At 51.6% G+C, this 26,136-nt stretch overlaps 1 protein-coding gene across 17 annotated transcripts in view; it reads right to left on the bottom strand.

Moving 5' to 3' along the window:
- The window catches only part of CASZ1 (castor zinc finger 1), a 203,611-nt gene that overhangs the window by 52,635 nt on the left and 124,840 nt on the right, over positions 1-26,136 (bottom strand). For 5 of the 17 annotated variants that reach the window (XM_058854854.1, XM_058854852.1, XM_058854853.1 and 2 more), the window contains one exon: positions 14,548-14,707. The exons of the other annotated variants lie outside the window; for them this stretch is intronic. In XM_058854854.1, the coding sequence (XP_058710837.1) occupies positions 14,548-14,566 (19 nt within the window). In that variant the 5' untranslated portion in view covers positions 14,567-14,707. The remainder of the gene's footprint in view (positions 1-14,547; positions 14,708-26,136) is intronic. 17 annotated transcript variants of the gene reach the window in all.

Genomic DNA, 26,136 nt, shown 5'->3' with positions numbered 1-26,136 from the left:
GAGAAGGGCGGTGGGTGCTGGGAGAAGCAGCTGGCACGGGTGGAGCTCGCTGCTGCGGGCAGAGGCAGGGTGGGTGCAGGGCAGACCCCCGCCCCAGGGGCAGCAGCGCCCGTTCTGCCGGGAGAGGGATGCTGGCTGGGGAGGGACAGCCTTGTCACTTCAGAAGGCCGGGTACGTCGAACAGATGGAGCTTTCATATTCCTATTGAAGAGTTTTAAGCCCAGCTGAGCAGCTCCGTTCAGGAGGGAGGTCCCAGTGCCAGCTTTCCAGGAGCTGCAAGCTCTCATTCGATTAATTATTAACGGCATTATTTGGGGCAGGGAGGGGGAAGAAAGGAGGGCTGACATGCATGCACAGTCCTTTTCTTTTTTAACCACTGTGCTGCAAACTTGACTGGAGAGACTCCAGTCTGCCCAGTAGTCCCAAACAGGCAGGGCAGCACGGCTCGCTGGGGTGGGAGGTGAAGATGCTGCACACTGGAGCCTCTTCACACGTGAGCTGCAGTCCCTAAAATGGAGCTAAACCTTCACAGCAGAAGGCCGCTGGAGCACTGGGAACACGCTTCTCAGGAGCAATGCCCTGGCACTGCCCAGCCACTTGCTGGGAGGAGGCAGGGAAGGCAGCCAAATGCTCAGCCCCTACCAGAAAACATTTTCCCTCCAGCATGAAGACCTGTGTATTATCCCAGGCAAGGCCAGGGCAAAGGCAGAACATCCCAGGCATGGCCCACAATGTCTGAGAGTGGATTTAGTGCATATTCTCCCCTCTTCGGTTTATCAATAAAACATTTTATTGCTTTTAGCCCAGGAAATGACCTTGGATTAGTGGATGTTGTCTGTTCTGGCTGACCTTGGGGAGTTCACAAAGGCTCTTTAACAACCTCCTCTGCCCTGGAAGCATGGATCCCGCCTGTGAGCGTCTGCAAGGAGCTGGGGAAAGCCCTCCGTGCGAGAGTCAGACGTGACAGGCTCCAGCTCAGCACTGGGCAGGCAGGAGAAGGAGAATCAAAGACGTGGGAGGAGAAACGAAGTGAGCAGCCCGGGTGTCCTTACCCAAGAGCTGCCAGATTCACTCCCTGCTTTCCCACAGCCATGAGGGCTCTCCCCACACACCCCATCCATAAACCAGGGAGGAAAGGCAGGGGACTCTGCTCTGGTCCCTGCAGCCAGCACCTGCCAGAGCACAGTCTGCCTGCCGTCCTCACAGCTTGACTTTCTCCTGCCCGCCACCCTGGCATTTACAGACCCGCAAGGGGCTGCTTTTCTCCCTGTCTGCAGCTCCTAAAGCCTGTTTCAGCCCTGGCCCAAAGAGGCAGAGAGCAGTGCCAGCTCCCTTCAGCAAGCCCATCTGCATCCCTTTGCTCACCCTGCTCAGCTGCAGAGTCCAGCTGTAATTTCCTGGTGGGGCAGTGCTTAGAAATGGGGACAGTGAGCGACAGGACACCCCGAGAGCAGGGCGAAGCCATGGGCTCTGGAGATACTGGTGCCCCACACTGGGGCTGCCAGCCAGCTGGGTTGCTCCTGTTTCTCACCTGGCCATGGGGCTGCTCCCGTGCTGCTGATGGGGTTTCGCTGGGAGAAGAGCTTTAGAACATGGGGAGCCCCTCCTTTACCCAAGCAGAAAACAGCCACAGCATCTCTGAGCGGTGTGTATTTTCTGTGCAGGAGTGTAACTCTGAAGGGAGGGAATGGGACAGGACAAACTGAGAGGAATTTCCCTCCTCAGGGGAACAGACATTACAAGTGAACAGTAGTGAGTGCTGAGCTGTAAGTCAGGGCCAGGCCCCTGCATGCCACAGGGCACAAACAGCCCTTAGGCCACCCCCTTGCTGCCCTTCCCCATCAACACAAAAGCCTCCCTTTCTAACCATGTCCTCTCCCAGTGTCCCCTGATACTGGACACAGAAGGTCCCCATCCTTTCCTGCAAACATCTTAACTCTTCCAGTGCTGCCCACAGAGAGAACCCTCCTGGCATGGCAGACAGGCCGGCAGGAGCCCCTCCCCAGTGCCTGCTCCCAGCCCCCAGGTGCCCATTTCCTCCAGTTGCATCCTCCTGAAGAGCAAGCCCTAAAGTGTTAACGGCGATTGGTGAAATGGCACAGCAGATTGCTACAATAAATAATTTACTGATATTTATAAATATTCAAATCAGCAAGCTTCAGAAATTGAAAGGGGGGACTCAGTTGACGGGGAGGAGGGAGGTTTAGGGAGGGGAGGGGGGTCTGACATTAATTCCCAGGCTCTCCAAATTCACTCGAGAACTGTTTCTCATTTCAAACAAATATTAAATCTTTTGGTGTCAAGCCTCCAAAATAAAGTATCAAAGAGAAAGTCACCACCCCCTTGGTGGCCAATGCCTTGTCTGCCACGACTCTGAGTGCCCTGGGTGGCCGTGTCCTCTCGAACAGTCACTTACTGGGGGAACCATGGCAGCCTGCACTGCCCAGGAGCCTGGGCACGAGCAAGAGCTTGTACACCCCCACCTGTAATGCAGCCCACCGCAGCACCAACCACCACCCAAGACAGGAATTCCCATTACTATTATCTACAAGACCTTGCCTTCACCTTCCAGGAGGTTTTCTAAATCCCACTGGGAAGAAAGGGCTGGAATGTTGGTGCAATGAAGATGGAATCAGGACTCCCGACTCCCCTCAGGAACACAGCTTTGTGACAGAAAGGGAACAGGAGGTCAGGCCTCCCGACTTTCACTCCTTGCCTCTGCAATGGAATTTGGTTTTGGTGATTCAAGCTGGGGATTAAGAGCCAAAAATGCTGGCTTCTAGCCTGGTTTCCAAACACAGGTCAACTGTCAGTCGCCCCAGTCTTCGGAGCCTTAGTTTCCCCGTGCAGGGAAGGGAGAACGAGGACAATTACCCACCAGTGAGCCTTACCAGTGCTTTGGGGTCTCTGTATCAGCACTCTCTGTCACTGTGCTGGATTGTTACAGAGTCTTTTCCACCTCTGAGTATCCTACTTACCCCTTAGATGGCCAAGGGAGATGATCCCATGTTTTCCCCTGGACCACCCCATTGGTAACTCAAGGCTCCAGCATGGGGTGAACTTCCCCTAGATGAGTAATGGCTTTTCTAATGCACGGGCAGGCTGTCAGCTTCCCTACTCCCAGTGTTTTATGGGTTTAACTGAACGGCTCTGAACTCCCTAGTAAGAAATAAAGTTATCCCTCAGCGTCCCTTCTAAACATTTCACTCAGTGCAAACGGTGTTTAAGAAAAATGAGGACATATTTCTTCTTAAGGATGCAGTATCCCCCTTCAGAGGCCTAATTTATGCCATATATCACTGGCCAGGGAGAGAAAGGCAGTGCAGACCTCACACTAGGAGTGAGCTGGCCCTAGCACAGCCGCTCCTGCTGCAATGGTGCAATGGGCTGCAACTCAAAAAGTCCTCCAGAGTCCGCAGAGTCCCTGCTGAAGAGCCGAGCTGGTTGGCAGGCAGCAGAGCAGGATGGACACCTTCAAATGCTCAGCGCTGCCTTCTGGGCTGCCGCAGCATCCCGCAGCTCCTCACCTGCCGCAGCCCAGCGCCCTTCTCCCCTCCATGGCTGACCCTGCCAGCCTCCCCCGGCCCCTCTGCCTCAGCCCACCTCTGACTCCCTCCTCACCTGCCGCTGACCTGCTCCACCAGCTCTTCACAGGCATTTGGCACAGCTGCTGGGGAAAGTGGTTCAACTTCGAGCAAGGATAGAACTAATCCCTCTTCACAGCTCTTTAGTAACGCACGTCTGAACCTTTTCCTAGGCAGATCTCCAAACTGACTCTGAATGTGCTTTGATCTTGCCTACCCCCAGCTTCCTCACTCAGAGAGCCACTAAGGGTCTGCTTCTCACCCGAGTGCTGAGGCAAAGCTCCTCATCTCTGCCCTTTTCCCTCTGTCTTGCTGTGCACTCATGTGCCCTGGAACCTCCAAAGGACAAGAAAAGAATGTCTTTCTGCATAGAAGTAACACAGGAAGCTTCTACAATTAACAAAAGGAGCCGAGTGTAAAGAAGAGGGGGGAAAAGTGGGGAACAGAGTCAGGATTTCTGGTTCTGCTCCCCACTCTGCTACTGTTCTTTCTCTATGGGCAAAGCACATCATGCACCACACTCCCCTTCATGGATCACCATGGGAAAGGATTTCTTGCCCAGCTTAGTGGGCCCAGAGCCTTTGCAATTTTAGGTTGTATTGCAAATAGAATAACAGCATAGGAAAAGCACTGGTAGAGGGCAGATTGAAGCTTAAAGTCCCTTGTGTCCTGCAGCAAACTTCCTAGTTCATTTGTCAATGCAGGATCTTTGATAAGACATTTCAGCAGTTTCCTTCCTATGAAAACCCACTCTCAGTGCTCCAACCCAATGCAGTGAGCAGGGGTCTTGAGCTCCCCAGGCTGAGCAGTGGCTTCCTGGGAGCCTTCTGTCCTCACCATCTTTCTTTCAGATAACATAAAGCCAAGAGGATCAGCTTTTCTGATCCAGTTTCTCTTCCTTGCCTTATTTATTTGTTATTAATTTTTTAGTCCGGTTAAAAGGTTTACTATCCAGAGGAGCATAAGTAGCCTCACTCAGCCTAAGTAACTCTATAAATCAAGGAGAACTGCTAACATCTACATCACAATCCTGCCATCAATCTCCCCACAGGTTGTGAAGAAAACCAAGGGGAAAAAGATGTGAAAGGGAGAGTGAAGAGTAATAGCTCATCACCCCCAGGTCCCTTCAGGCTCCCTGTGGCCCTTAGAAAACTCCCTGTGAAGCCAGATGTGTTGTCAGGGCAACTAAATGCAAACACAGTGCCTAACTTCACCTCTCCATAGCACAGAAGCACAGCTGGAGTGCTGTGCCAGGACACAGTGGATGCAGGGAGGGAGGTAAGCAGAGGGCTGGGAAAGCCTCTGGAGCAAAGCCTGCTACCTCATGTGGGAGCCAGCTCCCAAGGAATGAAGATGAGGCCAAGCCTTGAGCCTCTTGGAAACACTGCACAGACCCCTCTCTGAAGGCTGAAGAAGTCAAGGCGAGGGGTGCAGGAAAACATGGAGGTGAGATCAAGAGGGAACCAGACTTGGCAGCAAATACCTGACACTGGGGGAACAAAAAGGACCAGGGAGAGACAACAGTTCTCTTAAAGGACAGATTCAGAAGGGAATTGCTCAAAGTTTCATCAGTCCTCTTGGTGAGTCTTTAATGAGTGATTTTACAGAGAACCCAAAAACCACCATGACCCACGTCAGTGGACAGCAGCTCCATGGTGTCAGGCTGGGCTCATCCCTAACTGAGGGCTGGGGTTAAGTGAGCCAGCTCCTGAAATAGGGTCCCCCTGACCCTTTGGTAGTTGGTTGGCAGTTTAAGAGCAATTTGCAATCCCTTTCAGCAGTACTAAGCTCAGACCCAACAAAGAATGCAGACTGCTAATTAGCTGCAGTGGGAAGTCTGGAGCTAAACAGGAGTTGGGAGTTTGAATGCTTGTTGCACCACTAAGAAATGCAGGGCCAGAGAAAGTTCATTATTGTGGTCTTTCAAGGTTCTGCAAAGTAAATCAGTGTGTCAGCCTGCAGGAGGTGAGCGAACCCTCAGCAAGGGCTGCATATAAAGAGCAAACCAGAGCATCTCATCCTTCCAGCTCATGTTACGTCCTCTCCACGGTCCCTGGCTGCTGCCTGAGCTGTATGTGAGCAGGTACCTGCTCTGGGCTGGGTGTGCAAAGGGGAACTCAGTGGCCTTAGAGGTTTCTGTGATCCCCAAGCGGGGCTGAACTCTTGTGAATCCAGAGCAGGTACCCATTACACACAGCACTGGGAGCTCAAGGGCTCTTAAATCCCTGAAGATGTCTGCAACCTGCAAATAGGAAGGAATGATCAGGCCAGAGGAGAACGAGCTCTGGCGTGAAAGCAGTGGGTCATGCCTGAGTTGTTAACTCAGCAGTGCTGTCAGAGCAGCACGGGAGAGCAACCCCACGGCTGGGCCATGTGGGTGCTGACCCCACGCTTCCCAGTGCTCACACCACTCTAATTCCGTGTCCTGCCTTTTGTCGCTCTTCCTTCTGGTAATTAGGGCTCATCTTCTTATCTCCTGTGTCCTCGTGAGCCCATCCATGTGCCTGTGCTATCCCTGACTGCAAACACCCATCTGTGGGAGCACACACGTGTGCAGAAACGTGGTGGTGCAGGTACACTATGGCGTGCAGAGGCACACGTGACCCTGTGTGCACACAAACACACACAACTGTACACACATGATAATGCACACACCAGCCTGTGTAGCTGGGACTTGTGCAGGTGTCACATCTGCACACACATCCACATACATACAGACACAGCACCTGCATCCCGCACGCACCTGGCTCCACTCAGCCCTGCACAGGCAGCCAGCACCCCACAGACCCCACCAGCACCCCACAGAGCCCCCCAGCACCCCACAGAGCCCCCCAGCACCCCACAGACCCCACCAGCACCCCACAGAGCCCCCCAGCACCCCACAGAGCCCCCCAGCACCCCACAGGGCCCACCAGCACCCCACAGAGCCCACCAGCACCCCACAGGGCCCACCAACACCCCACAGAGCCCACCAGCACCCCACAGAGCCCACCAGCACCCCACAGAGCCCACCAGCACCCCACAGGGCCCACCAACACCCCACAGAGCCCACCAGCACCCCACAGAGCCCACCAGCACCCCACAGGGCCCACCAGCACCCCACAGGGCCCACCAGCACCCCACAGAGCCCACCAGCACCCCATAGAGTCCACGAGCAGCCCACAGAGCCCACCAGCACCCCACAGGGCCCACCAACACCCCACAGGGCCCACCAACACCCCACAGAGCCCACCAGCACCCCACAGAGCCCACCAGCACCCCACAGAACCCACCAGCATCCCACAGAACCCACCAACACCCCACAGAACCCACCAACACCCCACAGGGCCCACCAGCACCCCACAGAACCCACCAGCACCCCACAGAGCCCACCAGCACCCACAGAGCCCACCAGCACCCCACAGAACCCACCAGCACCCACAGAGCCCACCAGCACCCCACAGAACCCACCAGCACCCCACAGAACCCACCAACACCCCACAGGGCCCACCAGCACCCCACAGAACCCACCAACACCCCACAGGGCCCACGAGCAGCCCCACGTGCAGCCAGCACAGGCGCCACGGTGTGAGCAGAGCACCCGCGTGCACTCACACCACACACACGCTTGGCGTGAAGCATGCCAGATGGAGTTTGTTCTGCAGCTTGGAGTGAGAAGACAGTGGACTCCCAGCTGGACCCTGCAGCCAGACTTGCAGCAGGGACAGACACACTCCCCATCCCACCAAAGAGCCCCTCTCTACCCCCAGCCCGTCTGCACCTCACACCTTAAGGCAAACAGAGCACCGGGGACTGTCTCACTGGAGCTGATGTCCCAGTGGAGTGTGTGTGCCGGGCAGGGGATCTCTCCCTCTCCCTCTCCCTCTCTTCCACTCGCATCTTTTCATGAACTCTATTTCTCTTTCCTTTCTGAAAACAACTGAGCTGTAAATACTGTTTAACCTTCTTCCCCCCTTCCCCCTCCCCTCCGCACTATAAAAACACAAATATGCCATAACTCAGCTGGCTCAGCCGCCGCGCCTCCAACATGCCCTGCTCCAGGCCTCTCAGGAAGGTCATAACAAACGACTTTCCGATTCAGTGCTCCTGAAATAATTTTGTGTATTAAAACCTGAATCTGCACTTTCTGGACCGAAAGCCTCTCTTAATTATGGCAAGCGTCCTTGGGATGGACAGTGATCCTTCACTAGAGCACTGCTAACCAACCGGAGAGGCAGTGGCTCTGGCTCCCCACCACCACCTCCTCCCGCTGCCCCCTCCCACCACCACCCAACCCACAGCCCCCCTTGCTCCCTCGCCCCCCCGCCTTCCCTTTGCCCAATCTGTTTTCAAAGTGTGTCTGTCCTTTATTAAATTGTTTTCTTTTCCACATTATCAGTTGCCATGGAGACCTCATCTCTCGGATTATTTGAATTTCATTATATCTATTGATTTGGGAGCATTTCATCTTTTTTATTGTTTTTCTGTCAATTTTCAAAACGAATAACCATCTAATTTGCGTCAGTGCTGATTATGTTTGTCCCTCAATAGAGGTCGGCAGCTGCGTCGGGGAAACAAATCAATGGGAAACCATCATAAACCTCCCCAGTACAATCTCCAGGATATGTGGGTGACATTCCACGCCTGCGAGAAACACTCATCATATCCAAACTTCTTTCTTTCTTTTCTTTTTCTTCTTCCCTTCTTTTTTTTTTTTTTTTTTCCCTCACAGATAGCTCTGCTGGTCAGTGGCAGGTACCATTTAAAATCGTATTTGTTTTACCCACAGACATGTACAATTTTGAGCACATCACATTTTCAGACAGGGAGGGGACAAGGGTAAGAGAAGTGGGAAGGAGTATTTCTTTTTTGTAGGAAAGAATGTAAGAAAAGAATGATGAGGGAAAGAAAAAGAGGAGAAGTAGATGGGGATTGCAAATTGCTTACTATGTTTTTTTTTTAAATAATTTATGCAATTTTAAGCATTTATGTATAAATTTTTTAATAAGCCACCCTGGAGCAAAATAGCCATTAACATCCCAACGTCCTTCTGTCCAATGGGCTCTTGTGCAGGATCAATTTCCGAGAGTACTTTCCTTTTTTTTATGACATGATAAAATGCTTTTAAAGCAACTTACACAAATATGGAAATTTTTTTCCCCTCCTCTTTTTTCCCTTCTCTCTCTCTTTTTTATTTTTTTTATTTTTTTTATAACGGCCTCACTTATTCACCAGGGAGAGCAAGTGAGTGAGAGTGTGTGTGTGTGCTGGGGAGGGCAGTTGGCAGAAGGATAGACCCAGCCCTAACTGGAATGGACCTGCCTGTCCTTCTAACAAGGGCATAAACTTTCATTAGCGATGCACACAGTCAAAGGCAATTTAGGGAAACGCGCTGTACAGAAAAGGAAAACCTCAGCGTTTTTACTCGGTGGCTCCTTGGCTCCGTCCAGGGGGCTCTATCCTTGAGCTCTGCTTGCGCTCTCCAACCAAAGTGACCCCAGTGGCCACGGGGGAGGAAGGAGGGAGCCAGGGAGAGGCTGGGGCTGCTCGGGGGATGCGTGTGCCCGGCCACGCCAGCAGCCTGCACGCCCCGAGCTGGGCCAGGGAAGCCAGTCAATATTAATGTCTTGTTGGAACACACTGGTCCTGCAAGAGGCTCAAAGGTATCTGCTGCTCTGCCCACTGCAGAACTTCACCCTCCAAGGGGCTAGCCCTCCCCAAAGGTCCCTATTGTGGGTTTCTGCACACTGACAAGGAGCTTGCAGCCGCCTGATGCCCCTTTGGGGCATTCATTACAAGCCAGCTCTGCCCAGACCAGACAGATGTGTCGCTGCTGCTCCTGTTTCCACAGGATATACAGACTAGTTATTTTTGCAGCTGGGACATGTTTGGCCTCACACAGGAACCTGGAAAATACCATTCCTAAAGGGACAGTTCCTGCCACTGGCCCCATGAGCAGGCACAGCTCTGCAGAGGACAGACACAAGTGCACGGCTGGAGGGAGAAGAACAGCCCAACATGAGGAGTTTGGTGGGGTCTGAAAGGCATGACCACATGTTGGAAATGAAACAAATCTATCTCTCCAGCTAGCATTCTCTTGGCCCTTTGGCTATGAGGTTGAAGTTTATGCACCCTAAGTCAGCCGTAAGTTATGCGTGCCCAAGCATGGGAATCCCTGTGCATGTCCCTCTGATTTGCTCCAACGTGAAGCCCTGACAGTGGTTTTCATACAAGAGCAGATTTCTTTACCCTTTTTGTATGATATACATCCAGAGATAATACAGACCTATGAATTTAATCCTACTGACAGCAGGTCTGCACATTACCAGCACCTTTCACAGAGCCCTGCACTCTCCCAGCCCTGTGCAGCCCCACTGCAGGCTCAGCCCCTGCAGTCCTGGCTGGCACAGAGCTGGGCATACACCTGCCCCATCTGCCATGTTTGTGGGTATTTGAACTAAAACAGAGGGTAAAAAAAAAAAATAAAATTCCAGGGGCAGCCAATGCTCAGCTGGAAAAACACAAAGTGCCGAGAACAGCAAACCCAATCAATAACAATCACAACCCCAGCAGCGAGTGAGGAAAGCATGAACTGTTTTGGCCTGCTCCCTGCATGCTCACCCACTTGGGAAAACACACACTCCCCAGAGGCCCATGATTTCATCCCCTCCCACTCCACCCTACACTCACCCTCACCAAAAAGCTTTATGGAGTGCAAGTCCCCCAGGCTGCTGATCTGGCCAGAAACTTAGCAAAGAGTAGAGAAGGGCTCTGCACAGAGGAACTGGACTGGCAACCTGAGGAAAGTTCTTTCTCCTAGCATAATGCTCCTTACACCCCACACCCTTCTAACCTCTCCCCCACTCCAAAGTTTTGCCCTTTGTGCCCCTCTTCCCATCCCAGTTGCTGGCCTTGGCCATAGGACGCTCTTCTCCCTTCTTCTTTCCTCAAGTTCCCAGCACTATTCCACCTTTCTCCTCCCCGGCATCTCCTGCCAAAGCTCTTGTGCCCTAGTCTGCACTGCCATACCCTCTTTACACCTCTCTACTGTCATTCCCTGTGGGCCCAACAGCCAGATCTGGCAGAAGAAGCTGAGCTTCCCAAAGGACCAGCCCTGCCAGGGACTGGTGACCAGCCTGGGGAGGGACAACATGGAATTCTGTCAGGGAAAACATGGGAGCACTCCCTTGTCCTGGTCTCGCCTCACTCTTCACTCAGACTGTACAGATCTGGGGGATTTCACTGTAGCAGAAGAGGTCAGCAGGAGTTGAAGGTTTTCAGATCATATACATCACTCTATATGGTCTTGTCTATAGTGAGTGCTAAATATAGCCAAGCAAAACCTGGAGGTGACTTCAGTGCTGTGGTGTGGGGACAGCAGCCACTGTACAGTCACTCTCCACCTCAAAGCAATGTAGATGTCAGAAGTCACAGTCCAAAATCAAGGATGCCTGTGAATCCTCTGTTCACCCACTGCCAAGAGTGTGAGCCAGGCTGTCTCCCTCTCTCAGGTCTCCATGATTCCTCATTTTATGGAGTCAAAATGAAACATCATCTCCTTGCTTCAAGGTCCATTTTTTCCATGGGATGTTGGACACTCCCGTGTATGACATGCCAGCATCTGTGTCAGCATAGTGGAAGAAGCTCTGAATAGAAGGGGAAAGTCTCTTGTGTGGGTCAGAATAATTACACTGAGCTCAAATTGGCTTTAGGCATCTGCTGCTGTGTCTGAGCAAAATCAAGCAATGCTGCTTCCATCAGCATCTCTCTGCTGTTGGCCTCACCCTGCAGAACTGAAGGGATCACATAGAGCCTTGTATAGAGCATCTCTGGGAACAAGACTTGCCTCAACTGAAGCTATAAAGCCTTCTTATCCAGATATCATTAAAGCCAAGAGAAAAGAGGCCAGACAGAGAGATTGAGATGAGCCATTTCCCCAACAAACTTGCTTCCCTTTTTCATTCGCTCCTTTCTTTTTTTTCCCCCTTTAACTGTCATTAAAATAACAAGTTTCTGTTACAGTCTAAACATTCCCACATTGTATAAAGGGTTATGTTACACTAGAGTCACCGCCAGGCCCAGTGTTTGCACAGAAACCTCACTGCAGGTCCCCCCTCCTGACGAAGTGACTTATTAAAGTTTAAACAGTAATTAACAGAACAATAAAAATAAAGGGATGTTTGGGGAGTCGTAGTGCACACAGGGTTTTTGGCAGTGCCAGCACTTTTCAGTGCCCTGCGCTGGCAGAAAAAACGGCTGCAAAACCAGGGGGAGAGATCCTGTGCTGGAAGGCAGGAAGGGCCGCAGCAAGGCCAAGGTGTGATCCCAGCCCCAGCACGAGGGTGTAGAGAGCAGCAGGATGCAAGGAAAGGGTTTGGGGAACTGGGGAAAGGATGCCAAAGGGTCACCTGGCAGGAGGCTGATCAGATTCAGTGGTCACCACCAGCCCTGCCCTCCGTGTGTACATCAGACAGCACCAAGAACCTCCCTTGCCTGTTCTCTCATTCTGCTGAGATGGACTGAACAAGCCCCAAAAATCTGCATTTGGGGAATCATGTCTCAGAAACTAGAGCTGAGATTCGGGGAAGTGGCTCCTTTATTTTAAAAGAGTAGTAGAGAGGAAAGAGCAATCATACAACAAACCCCTGAGAAAAATCTTGCAATATAGAGACCTACAGGAGACTCCAAGACTAGGTCCCTTGCTTGGGAACTTTAAAAACAGACAGAAGACATCTTGTAGGAACTGATCCTGTTCTGGCCCTGTGCAGGTGTGAGCTGCGGATCCAACAGCATGGTATAAGTTCTGGAATGCAGCCAGAGCCAGGATCACAGGGTGAACCCCTAGAGTCTTGCCAGAGCCAGAACTTTCCCAGCCCATGTGAAGTTGGCTAATCAGAGCTCCCTTTTCAAGCAAAAACCTGCTTTTCCTCTGTTTTGTTCCCGTTCCCAGTAGCTTGGCTTGCCCAGGATGAGCTTTAGAGCATGTGGTTGGAGTGTAAGTTGTCAGCCCTCCCTTAGGTTGTCAGCCCTCCCTGTTACCCAATGTGCAGCAACTCAGAAAGATCTCATCTGAAGATATTTTTGGTGCCTATTGTAGCTATTCTCAAATGTTTGCCTCAGTAGCTCACAGTGCTAGCTGGCTCCAGCCCTGATGTGTGACTCAGTACACACAGCATTGTGCAGTCCCATGTTTGCTAAATCTCTTCCAGTACAACTGCTCAGTTTGCAAATAAAAAGACAGCTCTGTGAGGGTGTATCTTCTGTGCAGAGGGAACTCAGGGAATGCTGCCTTGAGCCTCTCCCAAATCTAGGACTTGGCTCTTGGTCTGTCTGGGGAGCAGCGTGGATCTGACCTGACCTGGGGACTGCCCCACTGCCATGAGGACACACATGGAGACATCCATCACCAGCTGCTCCCAGTCAGCCCACAACCTCCCTCCCCTCTGCTGGGGTGCAGGAGGAGGAAGCCTCAGGAGATGTCCCCAGAAGTCCCAGTATTGCACCAGTACAGGTCACACAAGTGAGGACACTGGGACCCAGCATGTCCACTCACACTTCTGGGAGGATAACTCCCTTTGTGAGGTGGGCTTGGCAGTGACAGGTTAATGGTTGAATCTTATGACCTTAAAGGTCTTTTCCAACCTAGACAATTCTATGATGTTGTGAATTCAGCCCAGGCTTCCAAGGTGCTGGTTTATTAAGCTGTGAGGAAGCCTGCATCAGCCATGACAGCCCTGCAAACGAGTGCCAGGGTGGAGGGCTGCCATGTCAGGGTCCAGAATTAATTAAACCAAAACCTTGTCAACCTTGGTGATTCTACTGCATTTGGGTGAAAGTTGATAAACTTGCCTGGAGCTCCAGGGAGGACATGAGATGGAAGCAAGGGGGAAGAGGGAGGTTGAGCTGAGGACACACTGATGCCCTTTTTACTTTACACCTGTGTTTTAACTGGGCCCCAGCTCTCCATGCCTCCCTTGCTGCCTTGTCCTATTCAGCACCCCCTTCCCTGCTCAGGATGTCCTCACAGAAGCCTTCCTGAATCCTCGTGAGGTCCTTGGGTCCCACAGCCGTTACTGGAGGTGCCATTACTGCCTACCCCATTACTTTACTGGGATGTGTAAAAGGGATGTGGCAGATACGTCTCCGTTCACAGCCTTGTTTGGCCAGCAACACTATGTCTTCTTATCCCCAAACTTCTATTGGCACATTTTTTTTTTCTCTGTGGCTTTTCTACCTCCCTGGAAAATTAGGTGCCACTGGCTGGTTCAGACCTGCCCTAGAGACAGTTTCCAAAGTAAGTCCCTGAATCTATTGTAAGTCAGGCAGGGCAACTTCTTCCTGAATCCCCTGATCAGCTGAGCTGCTGGCTCTGCTTTTTTTCTTCTTTTTGCTGTCCCAAAGCAGCTGGATGCATAGGAACAGCAGCCAGGATTCAACACTGGAGCAGGATGTTGTGTGAGGGTCAGCGGTTCACAGGAAAGGCAGGTACAGGTTTCTGTCTTCCTGACTCATTCCTGAGGTCTCTGCACATTCCCATTCTCTGAACCAACGTTAGCTGAGCTGCCAGTCCCCTTCTGGAGGACTCTCCTCCAGACTGAGCATGGGCAGCTCATCTCCAGACACTCAGCCCAGGGCCTCAGCTCTTCCCGACTTGCTGGGCTTGATCCCTCTCTGACTGATCTTATGTTTATGTCACTCTGCTTGGCTCAGTAGAATAATTTCCCAGCTGACACCACATCAGTGAGAGAAGGGACCTTGTGCCTTTCCACTGCCACTCACACTAAACTGACAGAAAAAGAAATGCCACCCAAATCTGAAATTTTCACCCAACTATGAGATGTTTCTCAGCTCCTGGCGGTGCTGGAGTCAGGGTCTCCAGACTCATTTGCAGTGAGAGTGGCAGTGCTTGAGAGGGGAGAGGTGTTGAAAAAGTACAAGCAGGTGCAAATAGAACAACAGAAGGTGCCCCCAGGTCAGCACTCACATGCATTTTCCTCGGCCATGTCTGAGGAGACTTGGAGTCAGAACAGAGCACAGCTTTGCATGGGGGTCTCAAACATGTTCACAATGTAGAGAGCCTGTCCTGTGCACTTCCTTTTCCAACACGTCGTTCAGGATGTCTCTACAGCAATGCCAGTAACTGCCTGTAGGGAATGTTATGTTAGAAGATTATCTAATGCACTCTTAATCATCTGGTCTTGCAATCTACAGTGGGAAATCAGAGCAGCCAGCATAGTATGACCCTTCCTCCAGACACCACTCAGTTCAGATACCATTATCAGTGGTAGCCTGGTCCATGTCCCAGAACTTAAGCTCTCTTTTGGTTAACAGGCCATGAAATTATTTAGACTATTCTTCATGTTACATTCTGTTATATTTGCAATTAACACAGAAGATCAGCAGTGCCACGTCCTGTATTTTGCTGAATACAAGGGAGACAGTACTTAGAAACTCTCGGTCTTAACCTAACTCTGTCCTGTTAGGTTTAGGGGAAGCCAACTCTTCAGAGCAGACCTGTCCCACAAGGAAAGGGTTGGGTATTGTCAGAGACCTTAACCCACATATGTCTGTAATATAACACGGGAACCAGCACCCTAGAATCTGGTTTTACCTCCTTTTTTCGGAAGGGACTTTTAAACAAAAGCAAACAGTCTGCCAGCACACTCAGTGTTCAGCGCCATCTTCAATCAGGGAAGCCTAATTATACCCATTATACTGATGAGGAAGTGTAGCACTGGCACAAAGCTATGCATTCACATGGCTACAGATACAAAGCAAATCAGTGGCAAAGCTGGAATTAAACCCAAGAATCATGGTGATGAGCTCATCACCCACCTCAGCACAGTCCCATGCTGCTGGTCATGACCAGTCCTACCCATATCCTGCAGATTACAGAGCTGGCGCGGAGCCCTCCACACACCTCCTTAACAACTAGATGTTTCAATCCCCTTGCTGAGATGGTTTGGGGTGCTCTGGGACACTCAGGGACTGGTTACAGCAGCTGGACCACAAGGACCAGTCAACTCAGCTCCCTGTATGAGAGACAGACTGGTGGGCTGCAGACACCCAACAGCCACAACATCAGGTCTGAGCTACTAAGAGACCCTGTGACCACAGACACCAGGCAGGGATGAATCATCTGCTCCTTCTGAAGCAGCTTAATCAACTCCCCTGCATGTGGATCCTCACAGCAGGTCCAGCCTGAGCCCTCTACATATTAATGATTCCCTGGGACATAAAGCCCAGAGATTTTCCTTGGCACTAAGGTCCGGCACTTGCCTTGCACTCTCCCTGCCAGGTGCTGGGTGCCCTGGTCTAAGAAAGGCTGCAGAATCCCTCGGGACTGAGAGTCATTACATAAACAATACAGTAGGATCGTAGGCTGTAATTGTAAAAATGCCAGAGGTCTTGGCACCAGAGTCTGCCTCAGCAAAGACCTCTATATGGAGACCCAAACAAAACAAACAAAAGCCCAAACTCTCTTGGTGCTTAATGAATAATAATAAACAGTAAATAATAATCCTAAGAGCCAACCTAGCAAGACAGATGTGAGGCACCAGGGCAGCTCTGAGGAAACACTGGTCCTATAGCAGTTGCCCTCCTTCCCCAGTTTCTAGTACACGAGCTCAGGTCATCAGGTTCTTGTAGGGTTATGTCCAGGGGGAAGCCTGGGACTTCTGTCAGGAATGTGCATTCCCCAAACCCACACAGTCAGATGGGTAGGAATTGCAGCCTTTGTATGTCCCTGGACTGGGATGTTCAACTGCTAAGCGAGCACACACCAACTCATGCCCAGCTTCTTCTTGCTGCAGGTCTCTCTTCAAGAGCTAAAGGCAAAAAGAAGCAGATGGAGCTGAGCAAGGGAATCCAGGTAGGTGTGAGTCCGGAGAATCCTCTCCCCAGCATCATCACAGTCTGGACTCAGAGTGCCCCACCTGTTCTGTGCAAGCTGAGCTCCCGGCAGGACACCAGGATAGCTGCTCGGCAGGGACATGGGCTGAAACAAAGGGCCTAATTTAAGTATTTTTATAACTCGATGCTTGTGACAGTGGGTTTAGCAGTTGCCAGCCATCTGGAATAAAGAATTACAGCCACCTCCCCTAATCCTATATTGCCTAAACCCTAAAGCTGGTTATGGTGCAAGGATGAGGCAGCAGGTTGGGAGGAGATAGTCATGGGAAGGTGGGGGTGGAGAAGGGACCGCAGGAAAATTGTCAAATTTATTTATTTTTCCTGCAAGGTGCTGGGTGGCCCCAGATATGTCAGAAGTATTTTTGCTAAGAATCAAGAGAAGACAGAATGAACAAAAACAGGGGAGAGGGGAGACAAGGAGTCTTCCATGACCACACAGTCGCATGCACCACACACACACACACACACACGCACACACACAGAGGCTTACTGGCCTGCGCAGGGCTGTCAGGTAAATTAGATCTGAAAGCTGACAATTTCTGACCATATTTCCTTGATTATTTCAAACAAATGCACACCAGCCGCTGTAAGGAGATTAAAGTGACATAAACGTCCCGAGTGGGAGGAGGGAGGGCAGAGAATTCAGGTCACCCCCATCCGTCCCCCATTTGACAGCCGCTATATCGCTATCCAATCCAATAAAAAAATCCCCCCCTTTTGCTTTAATTAATTTTACAGCTAGCTTGCTTAATTACTTTCAATCAAAATCCTCCTGCCATCGCAAAATTAGAGATGGTTGAGCTCCATTAGCCTAAATTCTTCATTTCCATATAGAAAGAGGCTCCCTCGGCAAAGCCAACAGGGCTCCCTCCTATCCTAGCTGCCATGGGACAGATGCCTGTCTCTCCCAGTTCCCTGGAAGAAGGTGGGCAGGACAAAGTCTTGTTCCCACCTTCCCCTTACATAGAGCATCTCCTTGAGAGCCCTGGACATGGGAGGCCTCTTTGCTCACAGCAAAGACCACAAGAGGTGAGGACAGCCTGCCCTCCTGGCCCTTCTGTGGCCGTGCTGGAACGAGCTTTGCCATGGCTGCATGACGGAGCGGGATGGGCCAGCGCTTCTGCTGCGCTCCCAGCACTGGGGACAGGATCTGGAAAGGACACTGCTCCCACTTCAGCTGGTTTGAGCACTGCCACTGTCACCCCACACATGTGTGCAGGCATCACTGACCCGAGGTGATCTTGCTGGGCACATGGAAAGCACTTTGAGAGGACACAGGGGCAGATGATTTGCCTGCTGTGGGTCCAGTACCTCCCTTTGGAGCTTCTGGCACTATGGGCCACAGACCTGTGACATTCCTGCAGCTTCCAGGCATCAGCAGCACCCCTCTCCTGCCAAAAAATCCTGAACTGTCTCATTCTGGGGACAATGGAACCTCCTCTGAAGCACAGGGAGTGGCAGCAATAAGCCACATTGCACTGCAGAGGAGACAAGAGGAGACTGCATGGAGAGGATGGATGCAGGAAGAAACCCTGGAAGGAGCTGAACACTCTGGGAGCACAGGAGAACCAGCTCCTCTCAAAGGACTACAGGAACTGGAATTATCCAGACCATTCCATGCTTTCCTCCCATTGTCTCCCATCTCCTATGGTCTTCTCCTTTGCCACATACCCAAACTAATTGCAGAGCAATGGTTCAACTGGAGTTCTACCTTCCCTCAGTACTCTGTGCCCTGGGGGGCAGTCAGTGGAGCCCGGCCCCTGCTCCCTCCTCCTGGCACCTGCCCAGGCCACACGTCCATGTAACCTGGAGCTGCAGCAAGGTCACAGCAGCACCCCGGTCTCTGCACTTCCCCACCCTTCAGAAAGCTCACGGGGATTCATAGGCTCAATTCCCCCCTAGCTCCAGGGGGAAGAAGTCAAACCCTTCTTCTTTAGAACAAAATGACGAAGAGACAAACACAGACCTATTTTGTTTATAAGCTTAAAACTGAATCCAATGGCGCATCTACCTGGGGATTTTAGATTAAATGGTTTAAGAAACTCAAATAGGCTTTTTAATCCGGTCAAATAAAAAGAGCCCCAAAGAAGCAAAGAATTCACCCTGCTGAGCCTCACACCTATGCAGACAGCCAGGCTTGAATGGCTTTCTTGGTCTGCCACTCCTCCCCACCCTAGCATGGGACAGAATGTATTTGCCAAAATCTTGAAGCTTAGGGTACACCCTGTTCAGGGCTTGTGAAGACTTCACTTTCCCATGGACAACCCACATTTATCACACTGTATAACACCTTCTTCAGCCTTTCTGTGTCCTCCTGTGCTTATGCTGTTCAGCCGGGCCCTTCTCCTAATGCCTGGCAATGCGAGTGCGGTGCCAGCCCTGGTTACATCCACCAGTGCCAGCCAAAAGCAATCCAAGAGACAACACCAAAACCCCTGATCTCCATTTAACACACACATATAGGCACTGTTTTTCATAGGCACTACACTCCTGAATGCTTCACAAGAGAAGATGAGGAGCCATGTGCTCTTGAGATGCAGGGGGGACCAGCAGGGTCTGCCAAGGGATGCAGCAGCCGGACAGTCAGCCCAGGTCTGATGGATGGAGACCAACCCTGCACAGCCCTGGGGAGCCTGATGAACATCTGGAGCTGAATCCTGACAGAAACCAGGATGCAAAGGGGCTCTATTCTCTGCTGGATAACCACCTCAGGACTTCCAGCCTCCAGTATCACATCTCACCAACTTTCCAACAGAAATGGTCCCCTCTCCCCCACTGCTACTGTTTCACTCCGGAAAGGCTCAGAACCAGCCTTCCCCTGAACATGCTCTGCAATAAAATTCCCGACTTGTGTCTCGCCTGCTCCAATGCTCAGAGCAGCCAGGACAATAGAACAGAGAGGCCCTAAATCCACCAGACTCACCCTAAATAGCAATGGCCCATAATTTTGCCTGACATTCAGGAGCTTGTTATTCTTTCCCCTCGTCGCCTGGCTGGAGCTGTTCAGACCCATCAGTGTTATTCTATGCATTAAATGGGAAAAAAACCAACTCAACAACAACCCAGAGAGTTTCCAAGCCTGCCCAATGAGGGCTGAAGGGGCAGTGTCCATAGCTGAGCTGGCAGTGGGAGAACAGGAGCGATCAATGCTTCAAACCCAGACCCATCCACTCTGCAGGGGAACAGCACGAGTGGGTCTTGCAGAGACCCCCAGCAGAAACAAACACCCTCTTCTCTGCTTCCATCCCTACCAAGGAAACTGTAATCTCTCCCAGCCCTTCCAGTCTCCCACCTGGTGCCTGGGAAGGCTGCTGCCCACCCCTCCCCATCACCTGGCAGCAGGGAGCTTTAACCACAACAGTTTGGGGTTTGGGTTTTTTTTTTTTCCAGGCTGTCTCCAGCTGATTAAGGACCTGCAACAGGATGTAGGGATTACAGCAAAACCTGGCTGCAGATCAGCTGGGGCACAGAGCCAAAGGAGAGAGCGAGGATTGCCCCCAGCCTGGCTGCCAAAGCGGCACTCGTCCTGCTGGGAGGCCGCGAGGGCTGGAGCTCTGTGCTGGAACCAGGCCCCTGCCCTCGCTGCCTCTGCTGAGGAATGGCCTGCAGCCCACACTGGCAAACATGCCCACACGGAGGGCAGGGCTGTGAGGACATGGGATCTGAGGCTTACAGGGCTCTCTGGAGAGAGGAAAATCCCTACAGCCTTGTTCTTTGTGCCCTCACCTCAGGCCAAACAGAAGTGGGGGGGGGGGCAGGTGCACCCCCACCTCCTGATCTGAGCAGCAGCAGCAGCCTGAGCTGGAGGCGCCTCGTGATTCCCTGGTATCTCTGCCAGAGTCCGCACCACAGTGAGCTTCTAGTGGGTATCCTGGAGTAACACACCGCAAAATACTCTGTGCTGAGTTTTTAATCCAGGAAGAAGTGATCAGGGAAAGCAATAATCTCAGTTGGCACAGGGAGCACAGCAGGATCTTGCTTCTGGGGAAGCATCAAGAGCAGAATTAGCTTCAAGGAAACTCTGGAGCTTTTTTTTTTTCCTTCTGCTAACACTGATCCCTGCCTGGACCAGCAGCAGCAGCAGCAGCTCCCAGCATCTTTCTAAAGTGCCTGTCACTGCAATATCCAACTGCTGATATCCCCTAGGGGACATCCCCCCAAGCTTGAATTTTCCACATCCCTCTTAGATTGGAGCAAGAGGGACAGCAGCAGTGGGAGCAGCCCTCATGCTCTGACCTGAAGCTGTTAGCCTCGAGTCTTGTTTTAATCAGGTCTGGCAGAGCTGCTGCCTCGCTTCTCAGCCTGCCACCTCAGAGGGATAATTTGCCAGCACCTTCTCGGAGAGCTCTGTGGAAATGCTTTCCAGAGCCAGAGTATGCCTCTTCTTCATGGCCAAACCCTCTGAGCTTCATGCTGGCACATCTCCCTCTCCTAGTGACCCCCAGGCTCTGTCTGTGTAAAGGAGATCATGAAAATGCCAGGACTTGGTCCTCTTTTCCAAGCACTACCTGGCAAGACATGGCAGTAAGGGGGTAAGCTGCATGAAGCAGCAGGAGGAGGTGGAAATTTGTCTGGCAGCAGCAGCACAGAGACTTCTTAGTGCTGCCCACCAGACTCATTGTAGCAGAGAAACTCTGGAGTCAGCTCCTGCCGAGCTGGGGCTGCGGGGGAAAGCAGGAGTTGATATTGCAGGCAGAGACCACTGGGACACCACTGAAAGCTGCTAAATATGACCAGGTTAGCACTTTAGTCTTTAATGGCAGGTCACCATTAATAAACCCAGGGCCTTAGGGTGCAGTACAGAGCCTCCCTCCCCCCCTCCCCAAAATACTCATTTCATTAACTTCTCTGTGCGTGGCGCTCAGCACCTGCCAGAGGTTGGGCAGCCGGGAGAGCCAGCAAGGGTTAAGGACCTCTTACGGCAGAGCTAACTGCTCCTCAGACAGGATGGAGCAAGACAAGCCTGCAGAGCATCCCTCTCCTCCCCAGTGCTCCCCTCTGCATCTGGTTCCCCCAGTTCATGCTGGAGACGAGCCCACAGCTTTTGGTCCCACACAGACAGGGCAGCCTGGGAAAGCTCTGAGTGGGGACCCACTGTCCCAAGCCCATGGCCAAGGGGCTGAGTGCTGCCAAAGGACAGCCAGAAACATGGCCCCGAACCCCAGCTCCAGCACCAAGTCCCTCTGGCCTTCAGGAAGCCGCTTCCCATCACCGTGCCCTGCTCTCCCCATCTCTGGAAAGATGTCAACAGCCCTGATGGCCATAGCAGGGAAGGGCAGAGGGGAAGACACACTAGTTGAATAAAGAGTCTGGGCAAACAATAAAGGCCAAGCACTGCTTTTGGGGAGCCTGGAATGACCCATAGCATTGCCCCAGCGTACAAAAGGGCCATTGCAAAAGGTAAGCAGCAGAGAGGGGCCAGGGGAGCCAGCACAGGGTGGGACTCCTCTGTCTCCACACATGCCCCACATTCCCTGCAGCCTCACAGATGCTCCGACAGAGGCCTCTGGTCCCAGGGCTGCAGCACAGAGGACAGATGACAAGGTGAGTGGCAAGTGGGAGGACACGGCTTTGCTCCACCTGCTTCCACTATGACACCAACCATTTCCCAGAGGGATGGTGGGACGGAAGGAGGAACAAATATATGTTCCAGCTGCCAAAAATCCCATCCTGAGTCTCTATTGATCTGTCCTACTTGGCAACTGAAGCTGCAGCGACCGTCTGTGGTGCTTGATCAATAAGACCTGGGCAGACAGGGAGGGAGAGGCCCTTTTATGGGAAAGCAGTTCTTTATGGGGAAGTATTTTGATTTTTAGAATGAATGCAGAGTCAAGGAAGAGGAAATACTGGGACTGAAGCTGCAGTTTAGTTTGAACTCACTTCAAATACCTGCTGAGCCCTTTACACTGAGGACCTGGGGACCTCCTGCCCATAGGAGCTGCTTCAGCCTCTGTCCTCTCTGTCCACCCAGGAGAGCCTCTCGCCCACCCTGGGTGCTCTCAGTGCAGAGGTGTCAGCTGTAGCGATGGACAAGTACATCCCTGATGCACAGCACAGAGCCTGTGCCTGGTGATTCTCCAGGAGCTCCCGACAGATCTTCCCCAGGGACCTGGGGAGAGGCAGAGATTCTGCAGCCATGTGAGAAGGAATTGCTGTGCTGCTCAAAGAGCCTCTGGAGATACCTCAAGTCCCCAGGAGGCACTTTGTGATGACTTCTGCAGTGTGGCTCTCACTGAAGCCAGCCAGATGGGAAGGTCTTGGCCTTGGTGGCAATAGCATGGCTAACTCAGCAGAGAGGACAGGCTCTGGTGGGCTTGCCCACACCATTCTGCCCAGTGGAAGCATCATGTGCTGAGCCAGGCAGGGCATGGAGCAGGGAGCCGATGATCACCACTGACCCCTGTTATCCTTCTGTGCCCGGAGAGCCCTTCCTTACGCTCTTATGTTCAGGTCATGTAGCTGGGCCATAACGACTGCGCTCTGCCGAGCCCCGGAGAGCAGGTGACCTGCTGGAGGAGAGCCCTGTGTTTGACTGCTTTGGTCACTCTGGCATTTTGCTAATTTTGTGCCCATAACACCACCAGGACAAGGCAGAAGAGGAGAAAATGTTTTTTTCTAATAGAGAGGGTTGGGTAGGGCCAACTCCAGCGGCAGAAGTGCCCCATTTCCAAAGCCAAGAGCGAGTGGCAGCTCGTCAGCTCCAATTAGAGCTGGCTGCAAGGGGGACGGTGCATTGGGTGTCACCTCCAAATGCCCTTTGGATAGATTGGGGGTGGGGAGAGAATCTGCAGTTGTTCCAACGTTTCTTGCTCAGCAGAACAACTGTTGCAGTCCTTTTAGTACAAACCCAGCAACTGTTCCCAAAAGCTCAGCCTCCTCAGCTCCTGTCCTTAAAAAAACCCCACCAAACAATCTCCAAAATGACGGCTTCTGAGTCAGGGCAAAAATGTTATTAACAAAAACATCACTCAGGGTTGGGACACCTGCTCCCTGACAAGCAACTGGCCTGGCTGCCCATGGTTAGAGTATTACATCAGACCCCAAAAAGAGAAAGGAAAGGGAGGGAGAAGGGGAGAGAGTGGAAAAGAACAGACAGAGGGAGGATGACAGCAGAAGGGAGTAACAAAGACAAAGAAGAGCAGGAGAGGGGAAGCACAGAAAGAAAAGAGCAAGTGCGAGCGTATGTGAGAGACAGAGCAGGAGAGAGTGGGAGCGTGGGGGGGAGCAGGGAAGTGTGCGGGAAGTGGCAGTGTGTGTGCAATAAAGAGTGGGAGTGCGTATGTGTGAGAGACTGCCAGAGTGTGCATATGGCAGAGACCGCAGCTAAGAGGAGGAAGAGAAGAGCAAGGAAGGGTGAATGATGCCATGAAAAGCAAAAAATCTTGGAAAAGTGTAGCAAGAAAATAGGGAGGAAGAAAGAAACAAAAGCTAGAGTGAAGGACATTGAACAAATTAGTCTGGTGAAGCAAGAGAGCAAAGATAAGAGCGGGGAGGGAGGGATGGGAAATGGAGGTGGGGGCACTTAGGATGGGACAGAGCCAGGGTGAGGATAAGGAAGAGAGAGGAGAGGGAGAAGAGGACAGAAGAGAATAGAGGAATAAAAGAAACAAACAGGGGTGAGGGAGAGAAAGATGTCTATTAAAAAGCTCAGTGCATAACACAAAATGTCAGGGTTTATAGCTTCATTCTTGGCATTGCTGGTACTGAGAACCCCACACAGAAATGTCACTGCTTGTCATGTTTAATCACCTGCTATTTGTTAACACCTTCACTGCAAGGAGGCTGCCCCTCACCCCTTGCAGGCTCTCCTTTTAGAGAATGAACTGTGAAAACATGCCTCTCTGCCCTGCAGTTCTCACAGGACAGTTTCAGCTGCACCCCGTGCTGGGCAGGGGAGGCCGGGCAGGGCCAGCACTCCAGGCTTGGTTGTTTGACTTCCAGATGGGGCTTTTGGTGCAGGGCAGGGCTTCTGCAGGAGCAGGTTAACACATCAGGGAGCAGAATAGGACAGAGGATGCTCCGGGGAGTGTGGGATGGTGCTGGGAGGAGAGGGAGCAGGTGAGTGAGCTGGCTTTGGAGGGACAGTGATAGGACTCCTTTTCACAGAAGAGTAAGAGATGGGAGCGAGAGGGGAAGGCTCAGCTCATAAAATCAAGGTGCACAGGGGCTGGGAAGAGCAGGGCACAGGGCCCTTCTCCTGCTGAAACAACTCCTATGCTCCCATCCCACTCATGTCCCATGCAGACACATACAAATAAAATCCCTGAAATCCATGCAAGTCTAGAATTCTCCGATCTGTTTGCTAGAGCAGCAACTGTCACATAAAAGCAAACATCCAAAGCTATTAAATGTACAGTTACAGTTCCTTACTCTGGCATCTGTGCTGGTGACTTTGTTCCAGTTCCTCCCAAAGCTGTGGACTGATGGTTTTCCCCTATGTCAGACACTCGTGCCCCCACTGTCTGCACCTCCCACCCAGCCACATACTGTCTGTCTGACATCACATTGCACTGCTAGAGAAATTATTTTGAGGTCATCACTAGACAAGACTTTTCTCTAATATTTCACACACTCCAACTGGAAAGAAATCAAAAAATGCTGCCCTCCTTACAAGTAGAGCTCTCCCATAACAGCAGTGAAGATGAAAATCTTACGCTATAATTTTCAGGCTTATGGAAAGAAATCGATCCCCCACCTAAATGAACTAAAATTCAAAGATGTGTATATGAGGACCATTAGTGCAGCTATCCAGGTTTAACCAAAGAATGGTGATCAGCCCTGTTTCAACACAAATGAGGGCTCTGCTTCAGCACAGTCCTTGCCCCACACTCTGAACTGCTTATGCCAGTGTGCAGTGGTTTGGAAGTGCTGGTACCACTGAAGTCAGACTTGCCCTCTTGGAAATGAAGATAATTTGGGGAGTCAAAGAAATGACAACAGAATGAACTGTAAGGGGAGCCCATGTGCATTTCCACTTTTTTTCATGCATTCAAACAACAAAGAAAGTAGCAGAAGCCATTGGTTCCCTGAAGAGCTGGGTGCCCAGATCCCTCCATGGTAATGGCACCAGAGCCAAGGACTGCAGGACCAAGGGGCTTCCTGGAGCTGGTGTCATCCAGATGCTAAGGGCATGCTAGAGGAACACGAATCTGCAGAAACTTGGTGCTCAATCTCTCTCCAATCCTTACAACACAATTTAAAATTCCACTTTAGGTCCTCCAGGACTAGATGTGGGACTGAAGTAAAAACCATCAATCCCAAACCAGACAGTTCTGGAAAGTCAAGCTCCAGAGCATGCTTGGACCTCACACCTTGGTCTCTGGTAGTAACAGCAGGGTGTTTCCTCTCAAATTTTATTCCTTGCAACAGTGTTTTGTTGGTCTTTTCTGACTGACATCCTCAATCGCTGTCAAAAGCGTCTCCACCTCAATCTCACACACCTGAGGACCTCACAACAAAGGAGGTTGGAAAACCTCCTACACCACTGCTCCTGTCTGCTCCTGCACTGCAGGACAGAGGCTTTGCTCCACCCAGCTCGTTCTCCAGATACCCACAGACCCCCCAAAAATTCCACAATTAAATTGAAGCCCAGTTTCTCTGCCCAAAGACAACTGGGCTGACACATTTGTACAGCCAGTGACCACTACCTCCTGCACAGGGA

Source organism: Poecile atricapillus, chromosome 22, assembly GCF_030490865.1.
Source record: "Poecile atricapillus isolate bPoeAtr1 chromosome 22, bPoeAtr1.hap1, whole genome shotgun sequence".
NCBI lineage: Eukaryota > Metazoa > Chordata > Aves > Passeriformes > Paridae > Poecile > Poecile atricapillus.
This window is presented reverse-complemented; position numbering and strand designations above follow the sequence as displayed.